This window comes from Palaemon carinicauda, chromosome 13 (assembly GCF_036898095.1).
Source record: "Palaemon carinicauda isolate YSFRI2023 chromosome 13, ASM3689809v2, whole genome shotgun sequence".
Taxonomy (NCBI): domain Eukaryota; kingdom Metazoa; phylum Arthropoda; class Malacostraca; order Decapoda; family Palaemonidae; genus Palaemon; species Palaemon carinicauda.
The window spans coordinates 27,877,704-27,903,327 of record NC_090737.1 but is presented as its reverse complement, the minus strand read 5'-3'; the positions used below and the strand labels follow the sequence as shown (position 1 = coordinate 27,903,327).

Below are 25,624 nucleotides of genomic sequence, written 5' to 3'. Positions count from 1 at the left end.
ATTGGGTCTCCTGGTCAATATGGAAAAGTCCCAACTGGTCCCATCCTAAACTATAGTGTACCTAGGGATGGAGATTCACAGTCAAGCTTTTCGGGCTTTTCCGTCGGCCCCCAGAATAAGTCAAGCCCAAGGATGCATCCAGAACATGCTAATGAAGGACCGATGTTCAGTCAGACAGTGGATGAGTCTGATAGGGACGCTTTCATCACTGGACCAGTTCATTGCGTTAGGGAGACTGCACCTCCGTCCCCTTCAATTTCACCTGGCTGTTCACTGGAGAAAGGACAAGACGCTAGAAGCGGTCTCGATCCCTATTTCCGAGAAGATGAAGTCATCACTGACCTGGTGGAAGGACAACATCAACCTCAGAGAGGGTCTGCCACTGACTGTTCAGACCCCCAACCACGTTCTCTTCTCGGACGCATCGGACACGGGCTGGGGTGCGACATTAGACGGTCGGGAATGCTCGGGCACCTGGAACTCGGAGCAAAGAGCGTTACATATCAACTGCAAGGAGCTACTGGCAGTTCATCTGGCCTTGAAAAGCTTCAAGTCCCTCCTTCTAGGCAAGGTGGTGGAGGTGAACTCCGACAACACCACGGCCTTGGCGTACATCTCCAAGCAAGGAGGGACCCATTCTCTGAAGTTGTACGAGATCGCAAGGGACCTCCTCACCTGGTCAAGAGATCTAAACCTATCTCTAGTAACGAGGTTCATTCAAGGCAACATGAATGTCATGGCGGACCGCCTCAGTCGGAAGGGTCAAATCATCCCAACAGAATGGACCCTTCACAAGAATGTATGCAAGAGACTTTGGGCCACATGGGGCCAACCTACCATAGATCTCTTTGCAACCTCAATGACCAAGAGACTCCCAAATTATTGCTCGCCAATCCCGGACCCAGCAGCAGTTCATATAGATGCCTTTCTACTGGATTGGTCCCATCTAGACCTTTATGCATTCCCCCCGTTCAAGATTGTCAACAAGGTACTGCAGAAGTTCGCCTCTCACGAAGGGACAAGGTTGACGTTGGTTGCTCCCCTCTGGCCCGCGAGAGAATGGTTCACCGAGGTACTGCAATGGCTAGTGGACGTTCCCAGAACTCTTCCGCTAAGAGTGGACCTTCTGCGTCAGCCACACGTAAAGAAGGTACACCCAAGCCTCCACGCTCTTCGTCTGACTGCCTTCAGACTATCGAAAGACTCTCGAGAGCTAGAGGCTTTTCGAAGGAGGCAGCCAGGGCGATTGCTAGAGCAAGGAGGACATCCACTCTTAGAGTCTACCAGTCGAAGTGGGAAGTCTTCCGAAGCTGGTGCAAGTCGGTATCAGTATCCTCAACCAGTACCTCTGTAACTCAAATAGCTGACTTCCTTTTATATCTGAGGAAGGAAAGATCTCTTTCAGCTCCCACGATCAAGGGTTACAGAAGCATGTTGGCAGCAGTCTTCCGTCACAGAGGCTTAGATCTTTCCAACAACAAAGATCTACAGGACCTCCTTAAGTCTTTTGAGACCTCGAAGGAGCGTCGTTTGGCCACACCAGGTTGGAATTTAGACGGGGTACTAAGATTCCTTATGTCAGAAAGGTTCGAGCCGCTACAATCAGCCTCCTTTAAAGATCTCACTTTAAAGACTCTTTTCCTCGTCTGCTTAGCTACAGCTAAAAGAGTCAGTGAGATACACGCCTTCAGCAGGAACATCGGATTTTCATCTGAGACGGCTACATGTTCTTTGCAGCTTGGTTTTCTAGCCAAAAACGAACTACCTTCTCGTCCTTGGCCGAAATCGTTCGATATTCCAAGCCTTTCTAATTTGGTTGGAAATGAACTAGAAAGAGCCTTGTGCCCTGTTAGAGCTCTTAAGTTCTATTTAAAACGAACTAAACCTTTACGAGGACAGTCAGAAGCTTTATGGTGTGCTATTAAGAAACCTTCTTTACCTATGTCGAAGAATGCAGTTTCCTATTATATTAGACTGTTGATATGAGAAGCTCATTCCCATCTGAATGAGGAAGACCATGCTTTGCTGAAGGTAAGGACACATGAAGTTAGAGCTGTCGCAACTTCAGTGGCCTTCAAACAAAACAGATCTCTGCAGAGTATAATGGACGCAACCTATTGGAGAAGCAAGTCAGTGTTCGCGTCTTTTTATCTTAAAGATGTCCAGTCTCTTTACGAGAACTGCTACACCCTGGGACCATTCATAGCAGCGAGTGCAGTAGTGGGTGAGGGCTCAACCACTACATTCCCCTAATTCCATAACCTTTTTAATCTTTCTCTTGAAATGTTTTTTATTGTTGTTTTTGGGTTGTCCGGAAGGCTAAGAAGCCTTTCGCATCCTGGTTGATTTGGCGGGTGGTCAAATTCTTTTCTTGAGAAGCGCCTAGATTAGAGGTTTTGATGAGGTCCTTTAGTATGGGTTGCAACCCTTGATACTTCAGCTCCTAGGAGTCGCACAGCATCCTATGAGGATCGCGAGGCTCCGTAAGGAAGACGTACTTAAAAAGGCAGAGTAATTGTTCAAGTCGACTTCCTTACCAGGTACTTATTTATTTTATGTTTGTTATTTTGAATAACTGCTAAAATGAAATACAAAATACTTAGCTCTTAATAATGTAAACATGTAATGCTGGTCTCTACCCACCCCCCTGGGTGTGAATCAGCTTATATGATCACCGGCTAAGTTTAATATTGAAAAATGTTATTTTTATTAATAAAATAAATTTTTGAATATACTTACCCGGTGATCATATATTAAAGGACCCTCCCTTCCTCCCCAATAGAGACCCAGTGGACCGAGGAGAAAATTGGTTCTGTGTTTACATGGAGTACTTGAGTACCTGCTCGACAGATGGCGCTGTTGATGTACACCCCTACCTGTATAGCGATCGCTGGCGTATTTTGTCCTTAGGTTTTTCTGTCGGGCAGCAGAGCTGACAGCTTATATGATCACCGGGTAAGTATATTCAAAAATTTATTTTATTAATAAAAATAACATTTTTATTCTCGTCCCAAGGCACTGTACGGTGAAAGATTGAAAACGTAGTTTTGAATGAACTAGTGTTTAGTCTCCTTCCCAGCCACTGATCTTTTTATCTTAATATGTTTACTGTTTTTTGCTTGTATTAATGTGCTTACATTATACGACTTATTTCGCAATTATAACCTTTTGATGAGGGTAGAATTGCGTGCTTCAGGTAGAAATCAGTTTTATTCATGCCTAATGTGAATTGTTGAAAAATTCAATTTCAGTGAAGTAAGTGCAAAACAGAAAATCGTAGTGATATAGTGATAATTGCGCAAAGTGTTATCAGTGTTGCGACCGAGGGTTCGTCTGTTCGTGCCTGTCGTTCGCCTAGTCCGAGACCTCTTGCAAGCTCCCAAGCCCAGGGGAGAAGTAATGTCGTACGACTTATGGGTTCGAGAGGCCTTGATCAACGAACAGACGTTCCCTCTATGGTTTCAGGCGTGTCTCACCAAGACCGCCCCTACCATAAGACGAGCGAGACGATTTTCTCCTCGTTATCCGAAGGCTTTTCGCGTAAGAAACCGTGGAGCAAGGTTTCGAGGCCCTTTAAGCGAAAGTCAGTCCTTTCAGGACAGGTCCAGCGTCCTGGTTGTAGCCATTGGGACAGCTCTGACCCTATGCAGTCATCGGAAGACTGCTCGCCGCCTAAACAAAAGCGTAACACAGGCTCCGAGAGTCTTATTGTAGGCAAGGTTTTGCAGTCACAGACGTTACCCTCGTCTCTTACCGCAACCATTCCCGTTGATCCTAAATGGGTTGTACGGCAAGACATGCAGAATAAGCTTGCCTCTCTTATGGAGGACTATTCTGTTGAGCAGGTTCACGATGATCCTCGCCGCTTAGCTGATCGAGATCCTGGCCGTCAGCCGCCCAAACGAGCCTTTGCTCGTCCTGTTGACATTGACGTTACAAAGTCACGTCAATCGTGTTTTGTAGAGCCTCACTCGATGCAGTCCCGTGTTGACTCTCAGCCGCTTGTGGACGTTCAGCCGCTGCCGCTTGCTCTTGTTGACGTTCAGGACGTTCACCAACCAGCATAGTTGACTTGTTTTGACGTTGAGCGTCAAGCACCGCAGTCAAGAGTTGTTTTGACTGCTCAGTCTAGGCAGTCAAGGCAGTCTCGAGTTGACGTCGAGCGTCCTCCCGCACCTGTTGTTGTTGCTGGTCAGTCCTTTAAGCAGTTACATGACATAGCGTCCTTGACTGCTACTGTTGCTCCTTTGCGTGTGGACTCTGCTTGTCAAGCATTGCCACCACGGCAGGTCTCTCCCTTGCTTGAGACTCGGCAATTGTCGGACAAGGTTCCTTCAGATGAGGAAGTTGCTGATCCCCCTCCTACTGATATTCCCTTGAGGACTCTGTCAGACGGAGAGGAGCCTAAAGCTGCTCAGCCCTCTATGGACTTTAAATAAATCATGCTGATTTTTAAGGATCTTTGTCCGGATCTTTTTGTAACTGCTGCTCCTCGTTCGCCTAAACGTCAGAGTTTACACTAGGCCTAGCTACTTCGAAGCCGTTGTTTTCTAAGCTAGTGCTCTCTCGCTCTTCTAAGAGAGCTTTACGTTTGCTAGGCGACTGGTTAATCACCAGGAGGAGTTTGGGGGAGACAGCCTTTGCTTTCCCTACTTTTAAGCTGGCTTATAGAGCGAGAGTCTGATATGACACGGGAGAAGTTCTCGGCTTGGGAGTTCCTGCCTCTGCCCAGATAGACTTCTCAAACCTCATAGACTCTCCCTGGCGCCTGGCCATGAGACGCTCCAAGATTTTATGGTCGACTTCAGAGCTAGACCATCTCCTGTTAGGAGTTTTTTTTTTTTTTTTTTTCGAGCGTTTGAAGTTTTGCTGTACAATTATGTCATGCATAAACAAGGCTATCAGGGATGGCTCCAATAATCTGACAGCCACGTTCTTTGCAGGAACAAGTCCCTCTGGGATGGCTCCAATGATCTGGCAGCCATGTTCACTGCAGGAGTACGTAAGAGGCAAGTGCGCTCAATGTGTTCATTGTCAAGACAAACTTCACGATGAAGTCTACCAGGCTGTCTTGACAGCATTAATGGAAGGCGACTGGATGGTCTCTCTCGACCTTCAGGAGGCATACTTCCACATTCCTGGATTCCCAACCGTTTCTGAGGTTTGTTTACAGGAATGTGGGGTACCAGTTTCGAGCCCTGTGCTTTGGCCTCAGTCCTGCTCCTCTCGTGTTTACGAGGCTCATGAGGAATGTGGCAAAATCCCTCCATCTATCGGGAATCCAAGCCTCCCTGTACTTGGACGACTGGCTTCTCAGAGCATCGTCCAGTCTTCGCTGTCTGCAGGATCTACATTGGACGTTGAGTCTGGCCAGGGAATTGGGACTTTTGGTCAACCTAAAAGTCCCAACTGATCCCATCCCAGATTATTCTTTATTTTGGGATGGAGATTCGCAGTCCAGTTTTTTTCGGGCTTTTCCGTTTGCCACCCGAATAGAACAAGCCCTGCTCGAAGTCCAACTAATGCTGAAAAGAGAACGTTTGTTCAGTCAGGAGTTGGAACAGTCTCGTAGGGACTCTCTCATCCCTGGAGCAGTTTGTCTCTCTAGGGAGACTACACCTTCTGCCTCTCCAGTTCCATCTAGCCTCTCACTGGAACTAGGACAAGACGTTAGAGACGGTATCATTCCCAGTCTCCGAACCAGTAAAGGCATGCCTGAAATGGTGGGACAGCAATATCAGTCTGAGAGAGGGACTACCCCTAGCAGTCAAGAACCCAAACCACGTGTTGTTCTCAGACGCGTCGGATTTGGGTTGGGGTGCGACCCTGTACGGTCGGGAATGCTCGGGTCTGTGGACCTCATGTCAGAGGAGCATGCACATCAACGGCAAGGAGCTATTAGCAGTCCACTTGGACTTGATGAAATTCGAAAGCTTTCTTCGAAACTAAGTGGTAGAGGTTAACTCAGACAACACCACAGCTTTGGCGTACATTTCCAAGCAAGGAGGCACACACTCCTTCACGCTGCTCGAGATCCAAGGGACCTTCTCTTATGGTCAAGAAATCGAGGCATCTCCCTGTTGACGAGATTCATCCAGGGGGACTTGAACGTCTTGGCAGACTGTCTCAGTCGGAGGGGTCAGGTGATACCCACGGAATGGACCCTCCACAAGGACGTGGGCAAGGGTCTTTGGGCTACTTGGGGTCAACCCACCATAGACCTCTTTGCCTCCTCGTTGACCAAAAGGTTACCAATCTATTGCTCTCCAGTCCTAGATACAGAAGCAATCCACATAGACGCGTTTCTACTGGATTGGTCTCTTCTGGACTTATATGCATTCCCACCATTCAAGATAGTCAACAAGGTACTGCAGAAGTTCGCCTCTCACGAAGGGACAGGGTTGACGTTGGTTGCTACCCTCTGGCCCGCGAGAGAGTGGTTCACCGAGGTACTTCAATGGCTGGTAGACATTCCAAGAAGTCTTCCTCTAAGGGTAGATCTCTTACGTCAGCCCCACGTAAAGAATGTTCATCAAAGCCTCCCCGCGCTTCGTCTGACTGCCTTCAGACTATCGAAAGACTCTCAAGAGCTCGAGGCTTTTCGAAGGAGGCAGCCAGTGCGATTGCGAGAGCTAGGAGAGCTTCTACCTTCAGAGTATACCAGTCGAAGTGGGAAGTCTTTCGAGATTGGTGCAAGCCAGCATCTATGTCCTCTTCCAGTACCTCTGTAGCCCAATCGGAGATTTTCTTTTACATCTGAGAAATGTTCGCTCCCTCTCAGCTCCCACGATTTAGGGCTACAGGAGCATGTTGGCTTCGGTCTTTCGTCATAGAGGCTTAGATCTTTCCAACAATTAAGATCTCCAAGATCTCCTTAAGTCTTTCGAGACCTCTAAGGAACGTCGTTTGGCAACTCCTGGATGGAACTTAGACGTGGTCCTAAGGTTCCTCATGTCAGACAGGTTTGAGCCATTACATTCAGCCTCCCTGAAGGATCTCACCCTCAAGACGCTTTTCCTAGTGTGCTTGGCTTCGGCTAAAAGGGTCAGTGAAATTCATGCCTTCAGTAAGAACATCGGCTTTTCTACAGAAAAAGCCACATGTTCACTTCAACTTGGTTTCCTGGCCAAAATTGAACTGCCTTCTCGTCCTTGGCCTAAGTCTTTTGATATACCTTGCCTGTCAGAGATCGTAAGCAACGAACTTGAAAGAGTGCTGTGTCCAGTTAGAACTTTTAAGTTCTACTTAGCTCGTACTAAGTCCTTACGAGGTGGATCTGAGGCATTATGGTGCTCAGTTAAGAAACCATCATTGCCTATGTCAAAGAATGCTTTGTCATATTTTATCAGACTTTTAATACGAGAGGCTCATTCTCACTTGAATGAAAAAGACCGATACTTGCTTAAGGTTAAGACGCACGAAATAAGAGCTATAGCAACTTCCGTGGCCTTTAAGCAAAATAAATCTCTGCAAAGTATTATGGACGCGACCGTTTGGAGAAGCAAGTCGGTATTCGCGTCATTTTACTTTAAAGATGTCCAGACTCTTTACGAGGACTGCTACACACTGGGTCCATTCGTTACAGCGAATGCAGTAGTGGGTAAGGGTTCTACCACTACATTCCCTTAATTCCAATATCCTTTTAATCTGCTCTTGAAATTTTTTTTTTTTAATTGGATTGTACGGAAGGCTAAGAAGCCTTTCGCAGCCTTTTTTGATTTGGCGGGTGGTCAAATGTCATTTCTTGAGAGCGCCCAGATTAGGGGTTTGATGAGGTCCTGTTGTATGGGTTGCAGCCCTTAATACTTCAGCTCCTGGGAGTCTTTCAGCATCCTAAGAGGATCGCTGGGCTTCGTGAGGAAGACAGACTAATAAGGCAGAGTAATCGTCTAAGTCAACTTCCTTACCAGGTACCTTTATATATTTGGGTTTTGTTATGATATAACTGTCAAAAACTCTAAGCATATACGCTGTAAACTTAATTAACTCTGGTCTCTACCCACCACCATGGGTGTGAATCAGCTATTATATATTCACCGGCTAAGTTAAATATTTAAAAATGATATTTTAATTATAAAATAAATTTTTGAATATACTTACCCGGTGAATATATAAATTAAAGGCCCCCCCTTCCTCCCCGATAGAGACCCAGCGGGATGAGAAAAATTGGGTCTGTTTACATGTATATGGGGTATCTGGCCGATAGTTGGCGCTAGTGGGCACACCCGCAACCTTCATAGCGATCGCTCGCGAGTTTTTGTGTGTTTTTCTGTCGAGCCGCCGGAGGCTCAGCTATTATATATTCACCGGGTAAGTATATTCAAAAATTTATTTTATAATTAAAATATCATATTTCTGTTGACTGGCATCAGGAAAAGACTTGGTAAACTACAAGCAGCATCTTTTACAGTAAAGTATCCTTTGGTAATCATAAGATGATTTTATCCTTTTTATCTTATTTCATAGCTAAAAATTAATTCAAGGCAATTTTTTCATATACCTTTTCTACAAACAAAATTCTGCATTTTAGTTCTAGGGATAATTTTCGTTGACTGGTAAGAGCCATTCTACATTTTTTGGCCGACTCTATGGCCATTAGAAGTAATGTGCCTAATTTATTTTGTGGTATTAGAATTACAATCCAACCTCTATCCAAGAATGCAATTTCATTCAGTATTAGTGTTTTGTCATAAAAGCTGAAAAGAATTAAATCCAAATATTCATGAAAGGATTAGATTTTAGGGTTCATCCCATATAAAGTACTGTACAACTACATCTCAAAATTTTTGTTAGAATTTTTCTTTTGAAAGGATTTTAGAAGCAGCTCCGTTGCATCCTAAATCTGTATTCGCTTAATACCTTAAAAAGAGTCCTGGTTTATGTGTCACAATATTTGGGCTTTGAGGCCTATAGTGGCTGCTGGGAAGGTGGTCTAATAACATTGTGTATTTAATTTGTTAGTTTTGTAGACATGCTTTTAGGGCTGTGGTCTAGTAACCAATCAAATTTAATTCATTGGTTTTGTAAGTTATGTAGTTCTATGGAATTAATTTTGTTGTTATATAAATGGGTAATTAGGTGATGAGGTAATACAGGTACTTAGAAAAGTCAATCTGGAGTTTAGGGTACCCGAATACCTAGACTACAGGTAAGTTTAGGACATTATTTGATTAATTTTGAGAAATGAAATGCCCATTCTCTTTCCTTCATTGGTTACCCACCACCAGTAGTGTGTGGGAGTCAGCAATTTAAACATCAGGGGAGGTTGATAAAAATAAGCCAAATTTCAATAATAAATTGTTCCGTAACTGAAATACAAACCACGCTATTTACATGGGGTAATTACTTCGGCCTAGCTGAATGACGAGCCATTAGAATTTTAACGAGGGTTTACTACCCCACTGCTAGTTGGTGGGGGGTAGGGAGGGGTAGCTTGCTACCCTCCCCCCTCACACACACTAGTGAATGCTCCACTTTGCTTTTGGCTCGGGTGGCGATCAGACCTGTCTGCGCTCACCCTCTCTTGACTGCCATTAATCTGTTTTGCTTTCTCTTTTCCTACAGAGTGTGTTTGAAGTTGGCCTCTATTATTGAATATGCGTACGTGTCCTGGATTACCTGTCCGCCCTTGTGGGACTTTTATGTCGGCGGTCGACACTGATCCCCACACCTTGTGTCCTCATTGTAAGGGCCAACGGTGTGATAGCGGTAATGTATGTATTGAATGTAGGGAGTGGTCTATCTCCCAGTGGGAGAGGTTTGCCCGGCGCCGGAAGAAAAAGTCTAAAAGGGATATTTCTCCTTCAGAGGCTTCTTTGAAAAGAGAAAATTCCAAGACTACTTCTTCCGTAGCCCTTTCCTCCTCCGAAGCTCCCACTCGAGCGGTTTCTTCCGAGAGGCCGGCGAGTGGTAGCGTAGACCGTACTGCTGTTGACCGATCCCGGGGTGCGGGAGAGGTAGTTGCCTCCCATAGCAAGGCAGCTGCCCCTCCTCCCCCGGAGGAGGATATAAATATTGATTTGTCTGTTAATAACAATGATTTATTACAGCTTTGGGCTTCCTTGGGGCTTCAGGGTTCGCCCTCCAGGGAAGCCCTGTTTGATATGATCAAACTAGGTGCAGCTGTTGAACAATTGCCGACCACAACAGGGATGGATCCTCTGTCTGTCGTGGACGTTGTTGTAACGGAGGCATCGGGTGTGTCTAGTCAAACTCCTCTGCCTGTTGTTGCTGAGGTAGCTGAAGGCTTAGGTTCCCCCTCCGACCATCCTTCGAGGGAGGAACTAAGTCCTACGGTCTCTCCTGCCGGTGATTCTCCCCCTCGGGGGAGTTCACTTACAGAGACTCCTCTGCGGAGGCCTTACGACGGTCAGCTTGCTGATCCCACGGCCCCTCGTGGGCGTATAAGGCGGAAGGCTCGTCCTCCCCTTCGCCGTAGAGGTCTTCCTTCTCCTCACAAGGGAGTTAGGAGGCGCCTCTTCGGATCTTCATCCCCGCAGTCCTCTGCGGATGAGACGACTTACCGTTCACCGTTCCTGCCAGCTACCACCTTAGACCTCTCCGGAGATCTTTCGCGATCCCCTTCGGAGGAAGGTTGTCCTTCGGGACCCTGTGACCAGTCTCCCTCCAGACCTACTGACCTGCCGTCACCCTTTAAAGATGCTGATGCGCAGTACGCGCCATCTAAACCTGTCATTGCGCAGGCATCGGTCCCTTCGGGGCATAAAGGACTTGAGCGCAAAACTGCGCCTCAAACCCTTATGCGCCAGGTTAAACCTGCGCGCCATCATGCTGCTGCTGCCATTCCAGACTTAGCGCTACAACGCTCACCTGCGCGCGTGCGCGAACCTGTTCCTGTTACGCGCCAGGGTTTCCCTGCGCGCCCACTACCTACTGCGCGCCAGCGCCCACCAGCAGTTCCTGATCTAGCGCGCACGCGTTCACCTGCGCTCCAGCACCTACCAGTTCCTGTCACGTCGCGCACAGTCCAAGAGGCTCCTAGGTTAGCGCATAGGCGCTCACAGGTGCCTCTAGTCTCTCAGCGCACTTCTGGAGTTAGGCACGAAGCACGCCCATCGCGCGCAGTTCCTGATACAGCGCACACGCGATCACCCTCGCGCCAGTGCGCTTCTACAATTCAGCGCGCAGTCCAGGAGGTTCCTAAGTTAGCGCACGGGCGCTCACAGGTACCCCTGGACTCTCCATCTAGACTGCGCAATCCTGTACGCGCACCTCCAGTGGCGCACCATGTTCCAGTTGCTCGCGAGGCGACCCCAACTCAACAGCGCACACCTGTGCACCCTAATCCGATTGCGCGCCCTGCACTCCCTAATCCAATTGCGCTCCCTGCACGCCCATCGCAGCAGCGCACACCTGCGCGCCCACGATCCCCTGCGCGCCCACGGTCGCCTCAGATTAACATACCTGCACAGACAGCGCAACGCTCACCTGCGTGCCGACGCTCAGACCCACCCTCACGCTATCACGAGGCTACGCAATCGCCCCTTCGCCCAGTATTTCCAGATACGCACCCAGGCGCTACTGCGCAATCGCGCCCGACAGTACCGCATCAGGTTACTGCGCGCCCTCGCATCCAGGCTTCAACCCCGCGTCACGATCTAGCTCCTGCGCGCCACACACCCTCGCTATCTCCTACACGCGCCTGCGCCATCTCCTGCGCGCCTACGCGCCCGCACGAAATTCCTACTGCGCACGATCCTTTCGCGCGCGACCCAGGACAGGGCTCATCGCGCGATCGTCGTCAGGCTGACAGGTCTTCGTCTCGTTCCCCTCCCCACAAGCACAGAACAGCACACTCGCCGGAGGAGGGGCGGTTTCCGGACAGGTCTAAGGACTCTTATTTCAGCTTCTCTTCAGGCGAACCCTCGTTTGTCGACTCCTTCAAGGGATGGAAATGATCCCCTTCTCTCCAGAGGGAATGTCTGACAGCACGACTGTCAGCCAGCAGCCCTGGTTCAGGACCATAGTCAGAGCTCTTATGTAGGCTATGAAGCCTGTGCTCTCTGACTTAGGTCACAAATCAGTGGCAGCTTCCTCCCCCCTGAAGAGGAAGAGAGGAGTCCCCTCCGTGGAGACTTCTCCGAGGGCTATCCTGTCTCCTCGCAAATCCTTGCGCAAGGCTCCTTCTCCCCCCCCAGACTTTCTCTCCCTCCCCTACGGATGAGGATTACCCACCCTCAGGAGAGTCGGACGACCCGGACCGTTCCCCCATCGCACCAATGGGGGAAACTCCGCCTCTTCCTGAGAAGTCTTCTCGAACAGGGGTGGAAAAGAGCCTGCATCCATCGTTACTAGAGTCCTGTATCCCTCCCAGGAGGGAACCGAAGGACTTCAAGACTATTCCTAAGTCTTCGGCAAGGATCAGACAGGAGCCAGCTAGACCTTCGGAGAATGTCCACGAGTCCCCCCAGGAAGAGCCACTGGGGTTAGGAGACTTTGCTGCCAGTCCTTCAGGAGTAGAGCACCAAGTGTCAAAACATGCATTTTGGAAAGTTCTGACCCTCATGAGGAACCTCACCGGGATTCCAGACCCAGAGATTCCTCCTCGTGAGGGTAAGGACATGGTCTTGGACCGAGTCTACGGCACCCAGAAACCCTCTAGGGCCAGTGCAGCTTTGCCCTTGTCACAAGGGATGAAGAGTGCCAGAGACAAGGTCGAGGGCCAGCTCTCTGAGCTTGCCTCCTCCAGTAGATCCAGCGCCGGTAACAAGCTCCTCCCTCCTCCTCGAGTCCATCAGAGGAGGTATTTTGAGATCCTAGAGGAGACTTGTTTGGGTCTTCCAGTTCACCACTCTGTGGAAGAACTCACTGGGGGAGTCCCTCTAGAGAGACTCTCCAACCGGCACGTGTCCTATTCGGCTACTGAGATCCTAAGCCAGAAGGTGGCGAAGTGTGCCATGCAGGCAACTTCGTGGCTTGACATCTGGCTGGGGTCTCTGGGCATCCTGTTGCGGTCTGAGGATCTGTCCAAAGAAAGCACCAGGAAGGTACTGGAGACATTCTTGCTCTCAGGCATGCGGACCATCGAGTTTCTGGCCCACCAAGTCTCGAGCTTGTGGGCCGACACGATTCTCAAACGACGGGACGCAGTGGCTGAGAGATTCCACCAGAAGGTTCCCAGTTCCGACGTTAGCAGGCTCAGACACTCTTCCGTGCTCGGTAAGAGCTTGTTTGAGCCTAAGGACGTGGAGCTAACTGCTGAGAGGTGGAGGAAGTCCAACCAGGACTCCCTCATCCATAGGGCCCTGACATCGAGACACTACAAACCTCCAGCAGCCCAACAGCCCCGTCCAGCTAAGGACACAAAGAAGACGACAGCAGCAAAGCCGAAGGTGTCTAAGCCCTTTCCTGCCAGGAGCAGAAGGAGCAAAAAGTCCTCCAGGGGAGGTAGAAATCCTAGAGGAAACGGCCGAGGCCATAAACGCTAGGATTGGCAGTCCCCCTGCATGTCCACCAGTGGGGGGATGCCTACAAAGTTGCACGACAAGGTGGCAGCAACTCGGGGCAGATACCTGGACGATTTCCGTGATCGGTCAGGGTTATCGCGTCCCATTCATAGCATCTCTACCTCCCCTGACAGCGAATCTAGTGTCATTGAGCTCCCTTACTATGGGATCAGTAAGGGGGTAGGCCCTCCGGGCAGAAGTCCAGACCATGTTGAAGAAGGACGCTCTCCAAGAGGTAGTGGACGGGTCCCCAAGCTTCTACAGTAGACTCTTTCTTGTAAAGAAGGCGTCTGAAGGCTGGAGACCAGTCAACCCTGAATGGGTTTGTCAAACAGACTCCGTTCAGCATGGAGACGGCCGTCATGGTCAGACTTGCAGTGAGACCACAAGACTTCATGTGCACACTAGACCTGAAGGACGCGTACTTCCAGATCCCAGTCCATCCGTCTTCAAGGAAGTACTTAAGATTTTGCCTAGACGACAAGATCTACCAGTTCAAGGTGCTGTGCTTTGGTCTCTCCACAGCCCCTCAGGTGTTCACCAGAGTGTTCACCCTGATATCATCGTGGGCTCGCAGGATCGGCATCCGTCTCCTTCGTTATCTGGACGACTGTCTGATCCTAGCGGACTCGGAGGCAACCCTTCTTCGCCACCGAGACAAGCTTCTCGAACTTTGTCAAGATCTAGGGATCATGGTAAATCTCGAGAAGTCCTCTCTGCAGCCCTCTCAGAAACTAGTATACCTAGGCATGGTCATAGACACCAATCTCCACAAAGCCTTCCCATCAGACGACAGGATAGCAAGGTTGAGGAAGGTCGCAAGGCCTTTCCTCAAACGAGAAGAACTTCCAGCCCAAGCGTGGTTACGTCTCCTCGGCCATCTCTCCTCCCTGGCCCGTCTGGTTCCCAACGGTCGCCTCAGAATGAGATTTCTCCAGTGGCGACTCAAGTCTCGGTGGAATCAAATACACGATTCCCCGGACACTTTGATCCCTCTGGGTCATGCGGAACAGACAGACCTCCAGTGGTGGGTGGCAGACGAGAACCTACGAAAGGGAGTGGATCTTCTCGTCCTTCCCCCGGATTTGATGTTGTTTTCGGACGCATCAAAGAAAGGGTGGGGGGCCCACGTTCTGAACCACAGGGCCTCAGGCCTGTGGTCAGAATCAGAAAAGTACCTTCACATAAACCTGCTAGAAATGAAGGCCGTGTTCCTGGCACTTCAGAAGTTCCACCAAGTCATGGCGGGTCACTCTGTGGTGGTGATGAGCGACAACACCACGGTGGTGGCTTATATCAACAAGCAGGGAGGTACCTTTTCAGAACAGCTATCCCATCTTGCAGTAGAGATACTGAGATGGTCCGAAGTCCACTCGATCACACTAGCGGCTCGCTTCATTCCAGGCAAAAGGAATGTGCTTGCCGACAGTCTGAGCAGAGCGACGCAAATAGTGAGTACCGAGTGGTCTCTGGATCCTCAAGTAGCCAACAAAGTCCTGACTTTGTGGGGTTCCCCGACTGTGGATCTGTTCGCTACAGCATTGAACTTCAAGCTCCCGCTGTACTGCTCCCCAGTCCCGGACCCCAAGGCTCTCTGGCAAGATGCCTTCCAACAACGGTGGGACAACATCGATGTGTACGCCTTTCCCCCGTTCTGTCTGATGAGGAGGATGCTCAACAAGACCAGAATATCGGTCAATCTATCAATGACCCTGATAGCTCCGCTATGGCATCATGCAGAATGGTTCCCGGACCTTCTGTAACTCCTTACGGAGATTCCGAAAGAACTTCCTCCACGTCACGAGCTACTCAAACAACCACACGCCAACATCTTCCACAAAGCCGTAGCTTCGCTTCGACTTCACGCCTGGAGACTATCCAGCAGCTCCTCACTGAGAGAGGATTTTTGCAACAAGTTGCGAACAGGATGTCTGGACACCTGCGCAAGTCATCCGCAGGGGTCTACCAGGCGAAGTGGCGAGTCTTCTGTGGTTGGTGTCGTGGAAGGGGTATCTCTCCACTCGATGCCACTATTCCAGCAATAGCGGAGTTCCTCGTGTATTTGCGGGAGGAAATGCGCCTTTCAGTCTCGGCAGTGAAAGGCTATCGCTCAGCCTTAAGTCTAGCCTTCAGGCTTAAAGGAGTGGACATTTCTTCCTCGCTGGAACTTTCTCTTCTCATACGAAGTTATGAACTTACCTGCCCTCAGTCGGAAGTGAGACCTCCATGGAACGTGGTTCGAGTTCTCAGGTCTCTGAAGAGACCTCCCTACGAACCATTATGCCAGGCTTCAGATCGCCACCTTACCTGGAAGACGGTGTTCCTGTTAGTGTTGGCTTCGGTCAAGCGAGTCAGCGAATTGCATGGTCTCTCGTACGACATCGCCCATTCAAGGGGATGGGGGGAGGTAACGTTCAGGTTCGTCCCTGAGTTTGTTGCCAAGACTCAGAACCCGGGAGTTCCGGATCCTCGGTTCGACTCTTTCCAGGTTTCGAGTCTTCGTTCTGTAACAGATGACCCAGACCATCTCCTACTGTGCCCAGTAAGGAGTCTGAGGTTGTATCTTAAAAGAACAGATGCAGTTCGTCCCCAGTTGCAAGCCTTGTTCGTGAGCACTGGGAAAACGAAGAGGAGGGTCACCAGGAATACCATCTCGGCCTGGATTCGCAAAGTAATACACCTGGCCTTGAATCCTGACCCTTCTCCGTCACGTTGCCCTAGAGCACATGATGTCAGGGGCATAGCTACGTCCCTGGCCTTCAAGAAAAATTATTCAGTGACGCAGGTCCTGCAAGCTGGGGTGTGGAAGCGTCAGACCACCTTCACAGCCCACTACCTGCAAGACGTGACACACAGGAGGCTCGATACGTTCTCTATCGGCCCTGTGGTGGCTGCACAACAGCTGGTCTAACCTCAGGCTCCTTAACGGACAAGTAGCAGAAGGTTGAGGGCATTGTTACCCGGTTTTAGTCTGCGTGAATGAAAAGATCTGTCTGGCCCTTATTCTTTTCTTCATCCTCTCCTCCCTTGGAGAAAGCAGCATCCTGGGTTCTCTGCACAGTTGACCTCAAACCTCTGCAGGTAAACCATGCTTCCTTGTGTTCCTAGTATTAAGTGTAATACAGTACTGTCATGTCCCCATACCCTGACGAGGTGGTATTAGGAGAGTCCTAGCCTAGAATTCCATTTGAAGAACTCCAGGTCAACTTCCTAGGATGAGTACTCCACTTCTTCACCTTCACACACATCTTATGTAGGCTGCAGCAGTTTCACAGCATGCAAGCGAGGCGCAGGGACTCCTTATTTCCCGAGTACTTACACACTCGAATATGGAGTCCCCGGGCAAAGCCAAAGCCAGTATGGCAGGGACTTACCGCCCTTCCTAAGGGTTGAGTCACTCCCTGTAGATAGCGTGGTTTGTATTTCAATTACGGAACAAATGACAAATTCGTAGATAATTTGTATTTTTCCTAACTATACAAACCTTAGCTATTTACACATATTTGCCCGCCCTGTCCCCCGGGATAAGTCCTACCTCTAAGCAAAGTGAAGCATTCACTAGTGTGTGTGTGGGGGGGTGGGGGGGGTTAGCAAGCTACCCCTCCCTACCCCCGCTAGCTAGCGGTGGGGTAGTACACCCTCGTTAAAATTCTAATGGCTCGTCATTCAGCTACGCCGTAGTAATTACCCCGTGTGAATAGCCAAGGTTTGCATAGTTAGGAAAAATACAAATTATCTACGAATTTGTCATATTTTTCATTTCCTTATTTGATGTTCATACTTACTTACTTTACTTTGATGGCTGCTTTTTTGGTCCCATACAGCAGGGGAACCCCACTCTCTACAGGACCTCCAGTGTCGTTTTACCCTGTTCATTCAGAGTATTTAACGTTTCATATCGCATATTGTTCATTTACTGTTAAATCGTCACTGTCAAGAGACTCATGAAATAAGAAAGTCATCAGTTTCCTCTTGAAAGCCTTATCGTCTTCAATCATTGGAATGATTCGTGGGAGCTTATTATATAATCTCGGGGCCGCATATTTAAAAGCTCTGGAGCCTACAGTAGACATATATCTAGGTGCCAATAGTTTGAAGCCATCTGTAACTATTCTTGTGTCGACACGATTTGTTGGCTGCGAAATGTGTAGCAATTCTCTTAAGTATTTTGGACGCCCGGTTTTGATAACATGGGGTATTATTGTACATATTTTAAATTCAATTTTCGCTTTAAACGGCAGCCAGTGTAAATCAATTAGTATAGGGATGATCTTTTCTCTAAGTGGGACACCTTTTATCAGTCTTGCTCCTCTGTTTATTATGTTTTGTAATTTCTTAAGTTGCATTTTTGGTAAATTGTAGTAGATAGTTACAGTTGTCAATCCTGGTAATAACACAGTTTATCACAAGTTTCTTTACAGAATTTTCGTCCAGGTACTTTTTTATAAACGCAATATTTCTTAGATGATAACCAGCAGTTTTTATTACATTATTTATTTGGGCATTTAGAGACAGGTTACAGTCAAGAAATACACCTAGATCTCAAACTTTACTAGAGTCATTATTTATGTTCATTTGAATATCACCCAAGTTTCTCACGCTGTTTCTCTTGTCCACCACCATGAATTCAGTTTTGTTCCTATTTAATTTTAGTTGTTTAAATGTCATCCATTCTCTAACACTATCAAGGATTCGGTTTAGTTTTAGTAGTGTCATGTATATCATTTATGGGGAAGTAAAATTGTGTGTCATCTGCAAATAGTTTAAACTTCACGCCATACCTTTGTAGCATTTTCGATAGACCAATAGTATTGATGCAGAATAAGATTGGGCCAAGTACACTCCCCTGGGGTACCCCTCTGTTTAAGGGTTCATATGAGGAATAAGAGTTTCCAATTTGTACACAGTAATATCTACCAACTAAGTAGTCTTTTAGGTATTCGAAGGCTTGATCTTCAACGCTGATGGACCGTAGATCATTTAGTAGCCCACCCTTCTCCCAATTGACTAGTGGCATCAAGAGGATAGGAAATTTTTACAACTTTGAGACCAAAGAAAACGATATAACAATTGTAGCAAATTATTGTTGGCAGATGACGTTAAGTCTCTTTGCTTACTAGACATATTAGGGTATATTGAAAGGAAAGAAAACAGCAGTCGAAAGCAATGTGGAATTTGGGTGATTATAGAAATGAAATTTATTATTCAGTAAATCAGTTTTTGTGTTTATCATCAAAAAAATGTTTATTACCTGGTTGAGTTTCATCCTTCACTATCCCTTAGGTATGCACTTCCCAAGCAGGACAATGCAAAAGAGAGTGAAGATGAAATTTGGGCCGAGGAATTGTTACCAAAGGAAGAGAAACAGAAGCCTGCGTCTGGTTCAGTAGATACTGATACTGAAGGTACTGTATGTGTGATGCTTTATTGTGTTTCTGTTTGAATAAATGTCATATTTTAAGAATTTTTCAAGTTAGAATATGATGTCATAATAAACAAACTTAAAAAATTATAAATTTATTTCTGTGCCTTTAGTTTTATATCAGAAATTAGCAGTATATGACAGGCATGTTGTTGCTGAAAATTGGAATCAGTTTTTAAATGTTATTTGTATCATCAAAGCCTCACTAGTCTTTTATATGCCTGTTTATTTCTATGAATCTGTCCTTATGTTCATATCGCTTTCATCTGTGGAAGCTTGGAATGTCAACGTTATCTCTTAAAATTAAGAAATCTCCCATTTTATTTCCATTCAATACACTAATGCCCCTAGTAAAGCAAGGGAACATACCACCACCTAACAACAATAACAGGGCTGGAATGGGAGCACATGAAGAAAATGGATCTATCTGAGGAACAAATTGAAATCTTGTATTTCGTGGGAGAGAAATCGTCTCGGTACTACAGTGACCCTATGGCACCCGACTCTGGACCCTCACTTGCCGAAGACGAAGAATCCCGAGACAAGAGTTGACATTTGTGAAGGTATTGACTCATCTAAGAGTTTAATGACCTTGGGTAGGTAACCTTGACCCCAACAAGGAGGTGATGACGTCCATTGGTCGGGGTTTCAGTGCCCCTCAAATATCAAAGTCCGCTTTAGAGCTGTCTTAGTTGGAGCTTCCATGTGTGGTTCTAGATGGCATAAATTCCCAGATCACTGGTCCAAGGAATTTGCAACTGTCAAACCAATCGAACAAGATCCTGTCTCCTGCACTCTCTCGACAGCAACGATTTTATGTCCCTGAGAATGTCGACTCCACTCTCTTTTGATTGACAGTTACGATGCTGACGCCAGGGACCCCTGTAAAGAGACTCAAGAGGGAGAGAACTACGTTGTGTGAGTCTGCTACCATAGAAGCTACTTCCATGAACTTTATGCATTGACTACTGGTTAGGAGTTGTAGTATACTTACCGACTTCTCAGGACATGTTAAACCTGGAGAGAAAGAAGTTTATGGGTTTGAGTCTTTGACCTACTTAGTGCATTAGTCTGCAACTAGTGAGCAAACTGGGTCCTCGAAGAGAAATACTGATACTTTCCGCTTTGTAACAGGAGACCCTTGCGTTGAAAAACTCTTCGATTTTGGAGAATGCAGCCCTTTTCCCAGGAGTCATCACTTAACCCTTTTACAGGTCCAAGTGTCCTAATACATCCCAGGATTGTAAACAGCCAATTTGGTTATAGGAACTTCCTCTCTCCTGAGGATAAGTCTCCACTTAGAGGACAAAGGGTTATACTGTATTTGTGTAAGAACAAATCACAAATTTTTAGAATAATTAAAGGAATCAGGTTTGTATAATTAAGAAAAATATAAATTACTTCAAAAACGTGATTTTTCAGAGTAATAGTGATTTTTTTTTTTTTTGGAATTTTTCTGCATACTAACTGCTAGCTCTACAATTTTGACTTTTGGGCTTTGCTTATGTTAGGCATTATTGCTTTATTTTGTATATTTTTTGTGCATTCATCTTATCTATTATCCCTTTGATTGAAGCTCAAATAGAATTAAGTTGCCAGTTCTGTGTATCAGGATTAGTGTTGTCCTTTTATGAATAATCATGCACTCTCTTTGAGTGATGCATCTCTGGCCATAACTTCTATATCTTCAAAGAGGAAGAAGAGGAAACCACTGTCATTTACAGAAATGATCTTTGATCCAATGAAACCGGTAAAAAACTACCTAATTTACAGCCCATCATCCTGAACACTCGTGTCAAGCTATCAAAGACTCCTTTCACGCCTAAGATGCTCTCGACATCTACTTTTGGAACACAATATAATTTGTCAAAAACCATGTTATATTCGTTCAGAATTCTGGCAAGGACTGTGATATGAACTTTGCCATGCAGAAGTAGGGTTCCCTCAGAAAAATTCTCAATTTGGTGTACAGTACCTTTTCATTTGGAGCAGCGTCCAAAATCTTAGGAGAAAGCTTTTCCTGCCAAGCACAAATGCATCTGTAGTAAGTACGACCACCATAAACTTTAACTTCCCCCATGGCCACTGCATCTGTATTAAGTATGACCCCTCATAAACTGTGTCTTTAACTTACCCATGGCCACTGCTATCAATGACTTCATCACTAATGTGGCCCTGTAGGGGACAGTAAGATATACCAGCAAGGAGTGTGACAAGGCCATGGCATCACCCCAATAAGTTACTCCAACAAATAAACAGCTTTACTGAACTAGATTCATTGTTTCTCTGGCTTATCATCCATTTTCCGCCTCGTTGGCTATTGCCAGGCATGTTACTACTACTTTTAATCAATGGTTCCTGCCGAATAGGATAGAAACAATGGAACGATTTCTCTACAAGTTCATATGATGTTTAATTCATATAATAAGTTAGTGCTCAATATAGTTTTAGAGGACTGTTATTATGTTTGACCAGGGATGCCTACTTCCTATCCCAGTGGTCATCTACCTTCTATCCAATGGGATAGGGCAACCACCGACTTATCATACCTCTTTTCCTTCTCCAGTCTTTAGGGTTTCAGGATGTAGTACCCATTGGACCCTTTCATGATCTCAGAGAACCTTTGTTAAGAAGATATCAGAGAAGTTAGTACATCCCTGGCAACCAGGAAGATAATTTTGAAAAGCTACAATACTGAAGGTTAATGCAAGCAGAAGATAGTAGTTATCATCAAAGTTCAATAACACAATTGTCTTACTTAGGTTGTGAAAGTGGAATAAATGTAAAGGCAAGGAATACCTTACAGTATCAATATTATCATATTTTCCTGCAGATTTTAGTCATAATCGAGGATTAATCTTAATTCTTGATTAAACTGAAATTATTATCCAGTTTTTTCTTTCAGTTCATTCTCATATTTAAATTTTTTTCAGAGTCTATATATGAAAAAGAAAGTAATGAGGTATACAGTGACGATGAAGACACAGATGATGAAATTGAAAGGTTAGTTTGTACGTAGGTTTTATATTGTTAAAGATTCTATATTTGTCAAAAAAAGTTTTCATTACATCTATTCTTAAGACCTATTAACAGTGTCCCATGTCAACGGATAATGAGACATCGGAACATGGGTTTTTTTAACTTTATTACAAAAAGGTTCGTGAATACACTGTACAGCCGATACTCTCAGATGAGTAGCTTATCTCAAGAGTGCTCAAATGGTACTGACTAACCCTTTGCAAGTAAGATGCAATGTTGTTGTAACAATATGCTGAAGTTTTAGGTTTGTGGATTTCTCCACTGTGATGGAAATATACTGTCAAACACATCACCTTATGATTCTAGGGACACGTCACTTATAACAGAGTTCAGTGATCACACCCTCCATTTTATGACACTCATAGTACTTTTAAAAGGATCATTAAACTCATTATATAAAACACATATTTTGCATACATGGATTAGGACAACAGTACCTACTTACAATCACCAACTTATTTTAGAATATACTGTACTAGAATTGATTGAACTTATTTCATTATGATGATATGTGATTTCTGTTTATATAATTTTATGTATATATTTTTAGCTAAAGTTCATCTCTTATAAACAAGGTTTGGTGAAAGGCTGTTAAATTTTTGCAGTAAACATTTGATATTTATTTCTGAAATAGTTTTATTTTTTCATGATTGCTGAGAACAGAACAGAAGAATGAAATGTCTAAGGAGTATGGCTGGTGTATCTCAAGTAGGTAGGGTTAGGAACGAAGTAGTGAGGGTGAGAACAGGTGTAAGAAATGAGTTAGCAGCTAGAGTGGATATGAATGTGTTGAGGTGGTTTGGCCATGTTGAGAGAATGGAAAATGGCTGTCTGCTAAAGAAGGTGATGAATGCAAGAGTTGATGGGAGAAGTACAAGAGGAAGGCCAAAGTTTGGGTGGATGGATGGAGTGAAGAAAGCTCTGGGTGATAGGAGGATAGATGTGAGAGAGGCAAGAGAGCATGCTAGAAATAGGAATGAATGGCAAGCGATTGTGACGCAGTTCCGGTAGGCCCTGCTGCTTCCTCCGTTGCCTCAGAGGTAGCAGCAGTTGGGAATTCAGCATTATGAAGCTTCATCTGTGGTGGATAACGGGGGAGGGTGGGCTGTGGCACCCTAGTAGTACCAGCCGAACTCGGCTGAGTCCCTCGTCAGGCTGGGAGGAACATAGAGAGGAAAGGTCCCCTTTTTTCGTTTCATTTATTTGATGTCGGCTACCCCCCAAAATTGGGGGAAGTGCCTTGGTGTTTGTATAATTGCTGAGCATAGACTTTTTTTTATTTAAGATTTGAAGAGTAATTATTTAAAATCGGAACTTGGCTCTGTCCAACTTCTGGTTTCTTATCTTGTTCCTCTCTCGTCTGGATGTTGTATTGTTCCTATCTCCCGTATGGGCGGAGCTAATCATCATTTGCACATAAGGATTTTTTTTTTTTATATATATATTTTGCATCCTGAATGATTTCCATAAATATTTCCACTTTAGTCACGACACAGAAGCTTCTATAAAGAAATTTTTTTACGATCTGCTCTTAATGTTGCGCCATATAACTTATGATTGGTCTGAGAAGCCCCATGAGGACATTTTCCATAAATCAATTTTCAATATTTAACTTAGCCGGTGATTATATAGCTGCAACTCTGTTGCCCGACAGACAACTCTACGGTAAAAACTCGCCAGCGATCGCTACACAGGTTGCGGGTGTGCCCAACAGCGCCATCTGTCGTCCAGATACCCAGTACTCAATGTAAACAAAGACTCAATTTTCTCTCTGTCGAGCTATCGACAAGACGTACTTACTCGCTGTTGCTAAACTGGAGTTTTTTCACAACTAATTGGTGAAGTACTTTATTCTAGTTTTGAGCTTTCGCTATGCAGGTGTTTTATCTTCATCTTAAATCTTGAACTCGTTTTGGATAGATTAAATTATGGTGACAAAGAGAGTATGGACTTTCTTTCACTTTTAAATGGCCGACCCTTCCCTTAGACGGAAGTGTGTTTAGGCTTTTAGTAATTATATCACGTTATAGATTTTCCTCTATATATTTTATATCTCTCCGCCTTTATTAGGCCTCTTCGATTAACTTTCCATTTATTATAAACATATAAAAATAATTTTAATGTTTTTGTTTATATAGACCTTTCCTGAGAGTAGGCGGTCCTAACTTGGAAACCGAAGTTAATCAACGTTGAGCCCTTTATATCGTAATTAGCTTTTAAAGAGCTAAGGATTTAAAACTTTTTAAATGTAATATTTTATGAAAGAATTTCTTTGATAGACTTCGTACTGTTTTCAAAGATGAACTAACGTTTAGTTTATTTATGCTACGCAGTTGTTGACGTTCAGGACGTTCAACATGCGCTCTATCGTTACGATAGAGAGAGAGTGTATCACGGTTTCACTTTGCAGTAAGAGTAAATCGATTCTGACGTTTTGTTCATTCTTTCTTAGCTTAAATGTTTTAAATTGTATTTTAAAGGAACTTTTTAATTGAAAAACCTTTCAGTTTTTTCCTTTAGTCAAATAACATGTTTTTTTGACGAAGTATAATTGGGCTCTTCTCTTAGGTGCGAAATCAAGAGAGAAAGAGAGAGAGAGAGATAGAGACGGAGGGAGAGAGAGGAGAGAAAACGTTCCGTTCAAACGGGTAACGTTGTTCTCGAGTTACTCTCGTCCCTAGTCTCTGTACGGGGAGGAAGGATAAAACGTTTTAGTTTTTTATTCTCGTCCCCAGGCTATGTGCGGTGAGAGATTGAAAACGTAGTTATATGAACTAGTGTTTAGTCTTTCCCAGCCACTGATTTTTTTATCTTAAAATATGTTTTCTGTTTTTTGCTGGTATTAATGAGCTTGCATTATACGACTGATTTCGCAATTACTACCTTTTAATGAAGGGTAGAATTGCGTGTTTCAGGTAGAAATCAGTAAAAGTTTCGATTTCAGTGAAATAAGTGCAAAACAGAAAATCGAAGTGATAAAGTGATATGCGCAAAGTGTTACAGTGTTGCGTCCGAGGGTTCGTCTGTTCGTGCCTGTCGTTCACCTAGTCCGGGACCTCTTACATGCTCCCAAGCCAAGGGGAGAAGTAATGTCAAACGACTTATGGGTTCGAGAGGCCTTGACCAACGAACAGACGTTTTCCCTCTATGGTATCGGGTGTATCTTACCAAGATCTCCCCTACCATAAGACGAGAGAGACGTTGTTTCTCCTCGTCATCCGAAGGCTTTTCGCATAAGAAACCTGTCACAAGGTTTCGAAGCCCTTAAGCGAAAGTCAGTCCTTTCAGGACAGGTCCAGCGTCCTGGTTACAACCATTAGGACAGCTCTGACCCTATGCAGTCATCGGATAACTGCTCGCCGCCTAACAAAAGCGTAACACAGACTCCGAGAGTCTTTTTTTGTAGGCAAAGTGTTGCGGTCACAGACGTTACCCTCGTCTCTTACCACAACCATTTCCGTTGATCCTTAATGGGTTGTATGGCAAGACATGCAGTATATGCTAGCCTCCCTTATGGAAGACTATTCTGCCGATTAGTCCGTTGAGTCTAGCCGTTTATCTCATCGATATCCTGGCTTTCAGCCAACCTAACGTTCCTTTGTGCTTACTGTTGACGTTGGCGTAGCTTAGTCACGTCAGTCAGGTTGTTTAGAACCACACTCGATGCGGTCTCGTGTGGTTTTTCAGCCGCATTTGG

At 45.6% G+C, this 25,624-nt stretch overlaps 1 protein-coding gene across 1 annotated transcript in view; it reads left to right on the top strand.

Moving 5' to 3' along the window:
* XRCC1 (DNA repair protein XRCC1) overlaps positions 1-21,964 on the top strand; it is a 56,279-nt gene extending 34,315 nt beyond the window's left edge. The window contains exons 8-9 of the mRNA XM_068385488.1: positions 18,750-18,871; positions 21,822-21,964. Of these exons, the coding sequence (XP_068241589.1) occupies positions 18,750-18,871; positions 21,822-21,907 (208 nt within the window). The 3' untranslated portion in view covers positions 21,908-21,964. The remainder of the gene's footprint in view (positions 1-18,749; positions 18,872-21,821) is intronic.
* Positions 21,965-25,624: the final 3,660 nt, after the last annotated feature.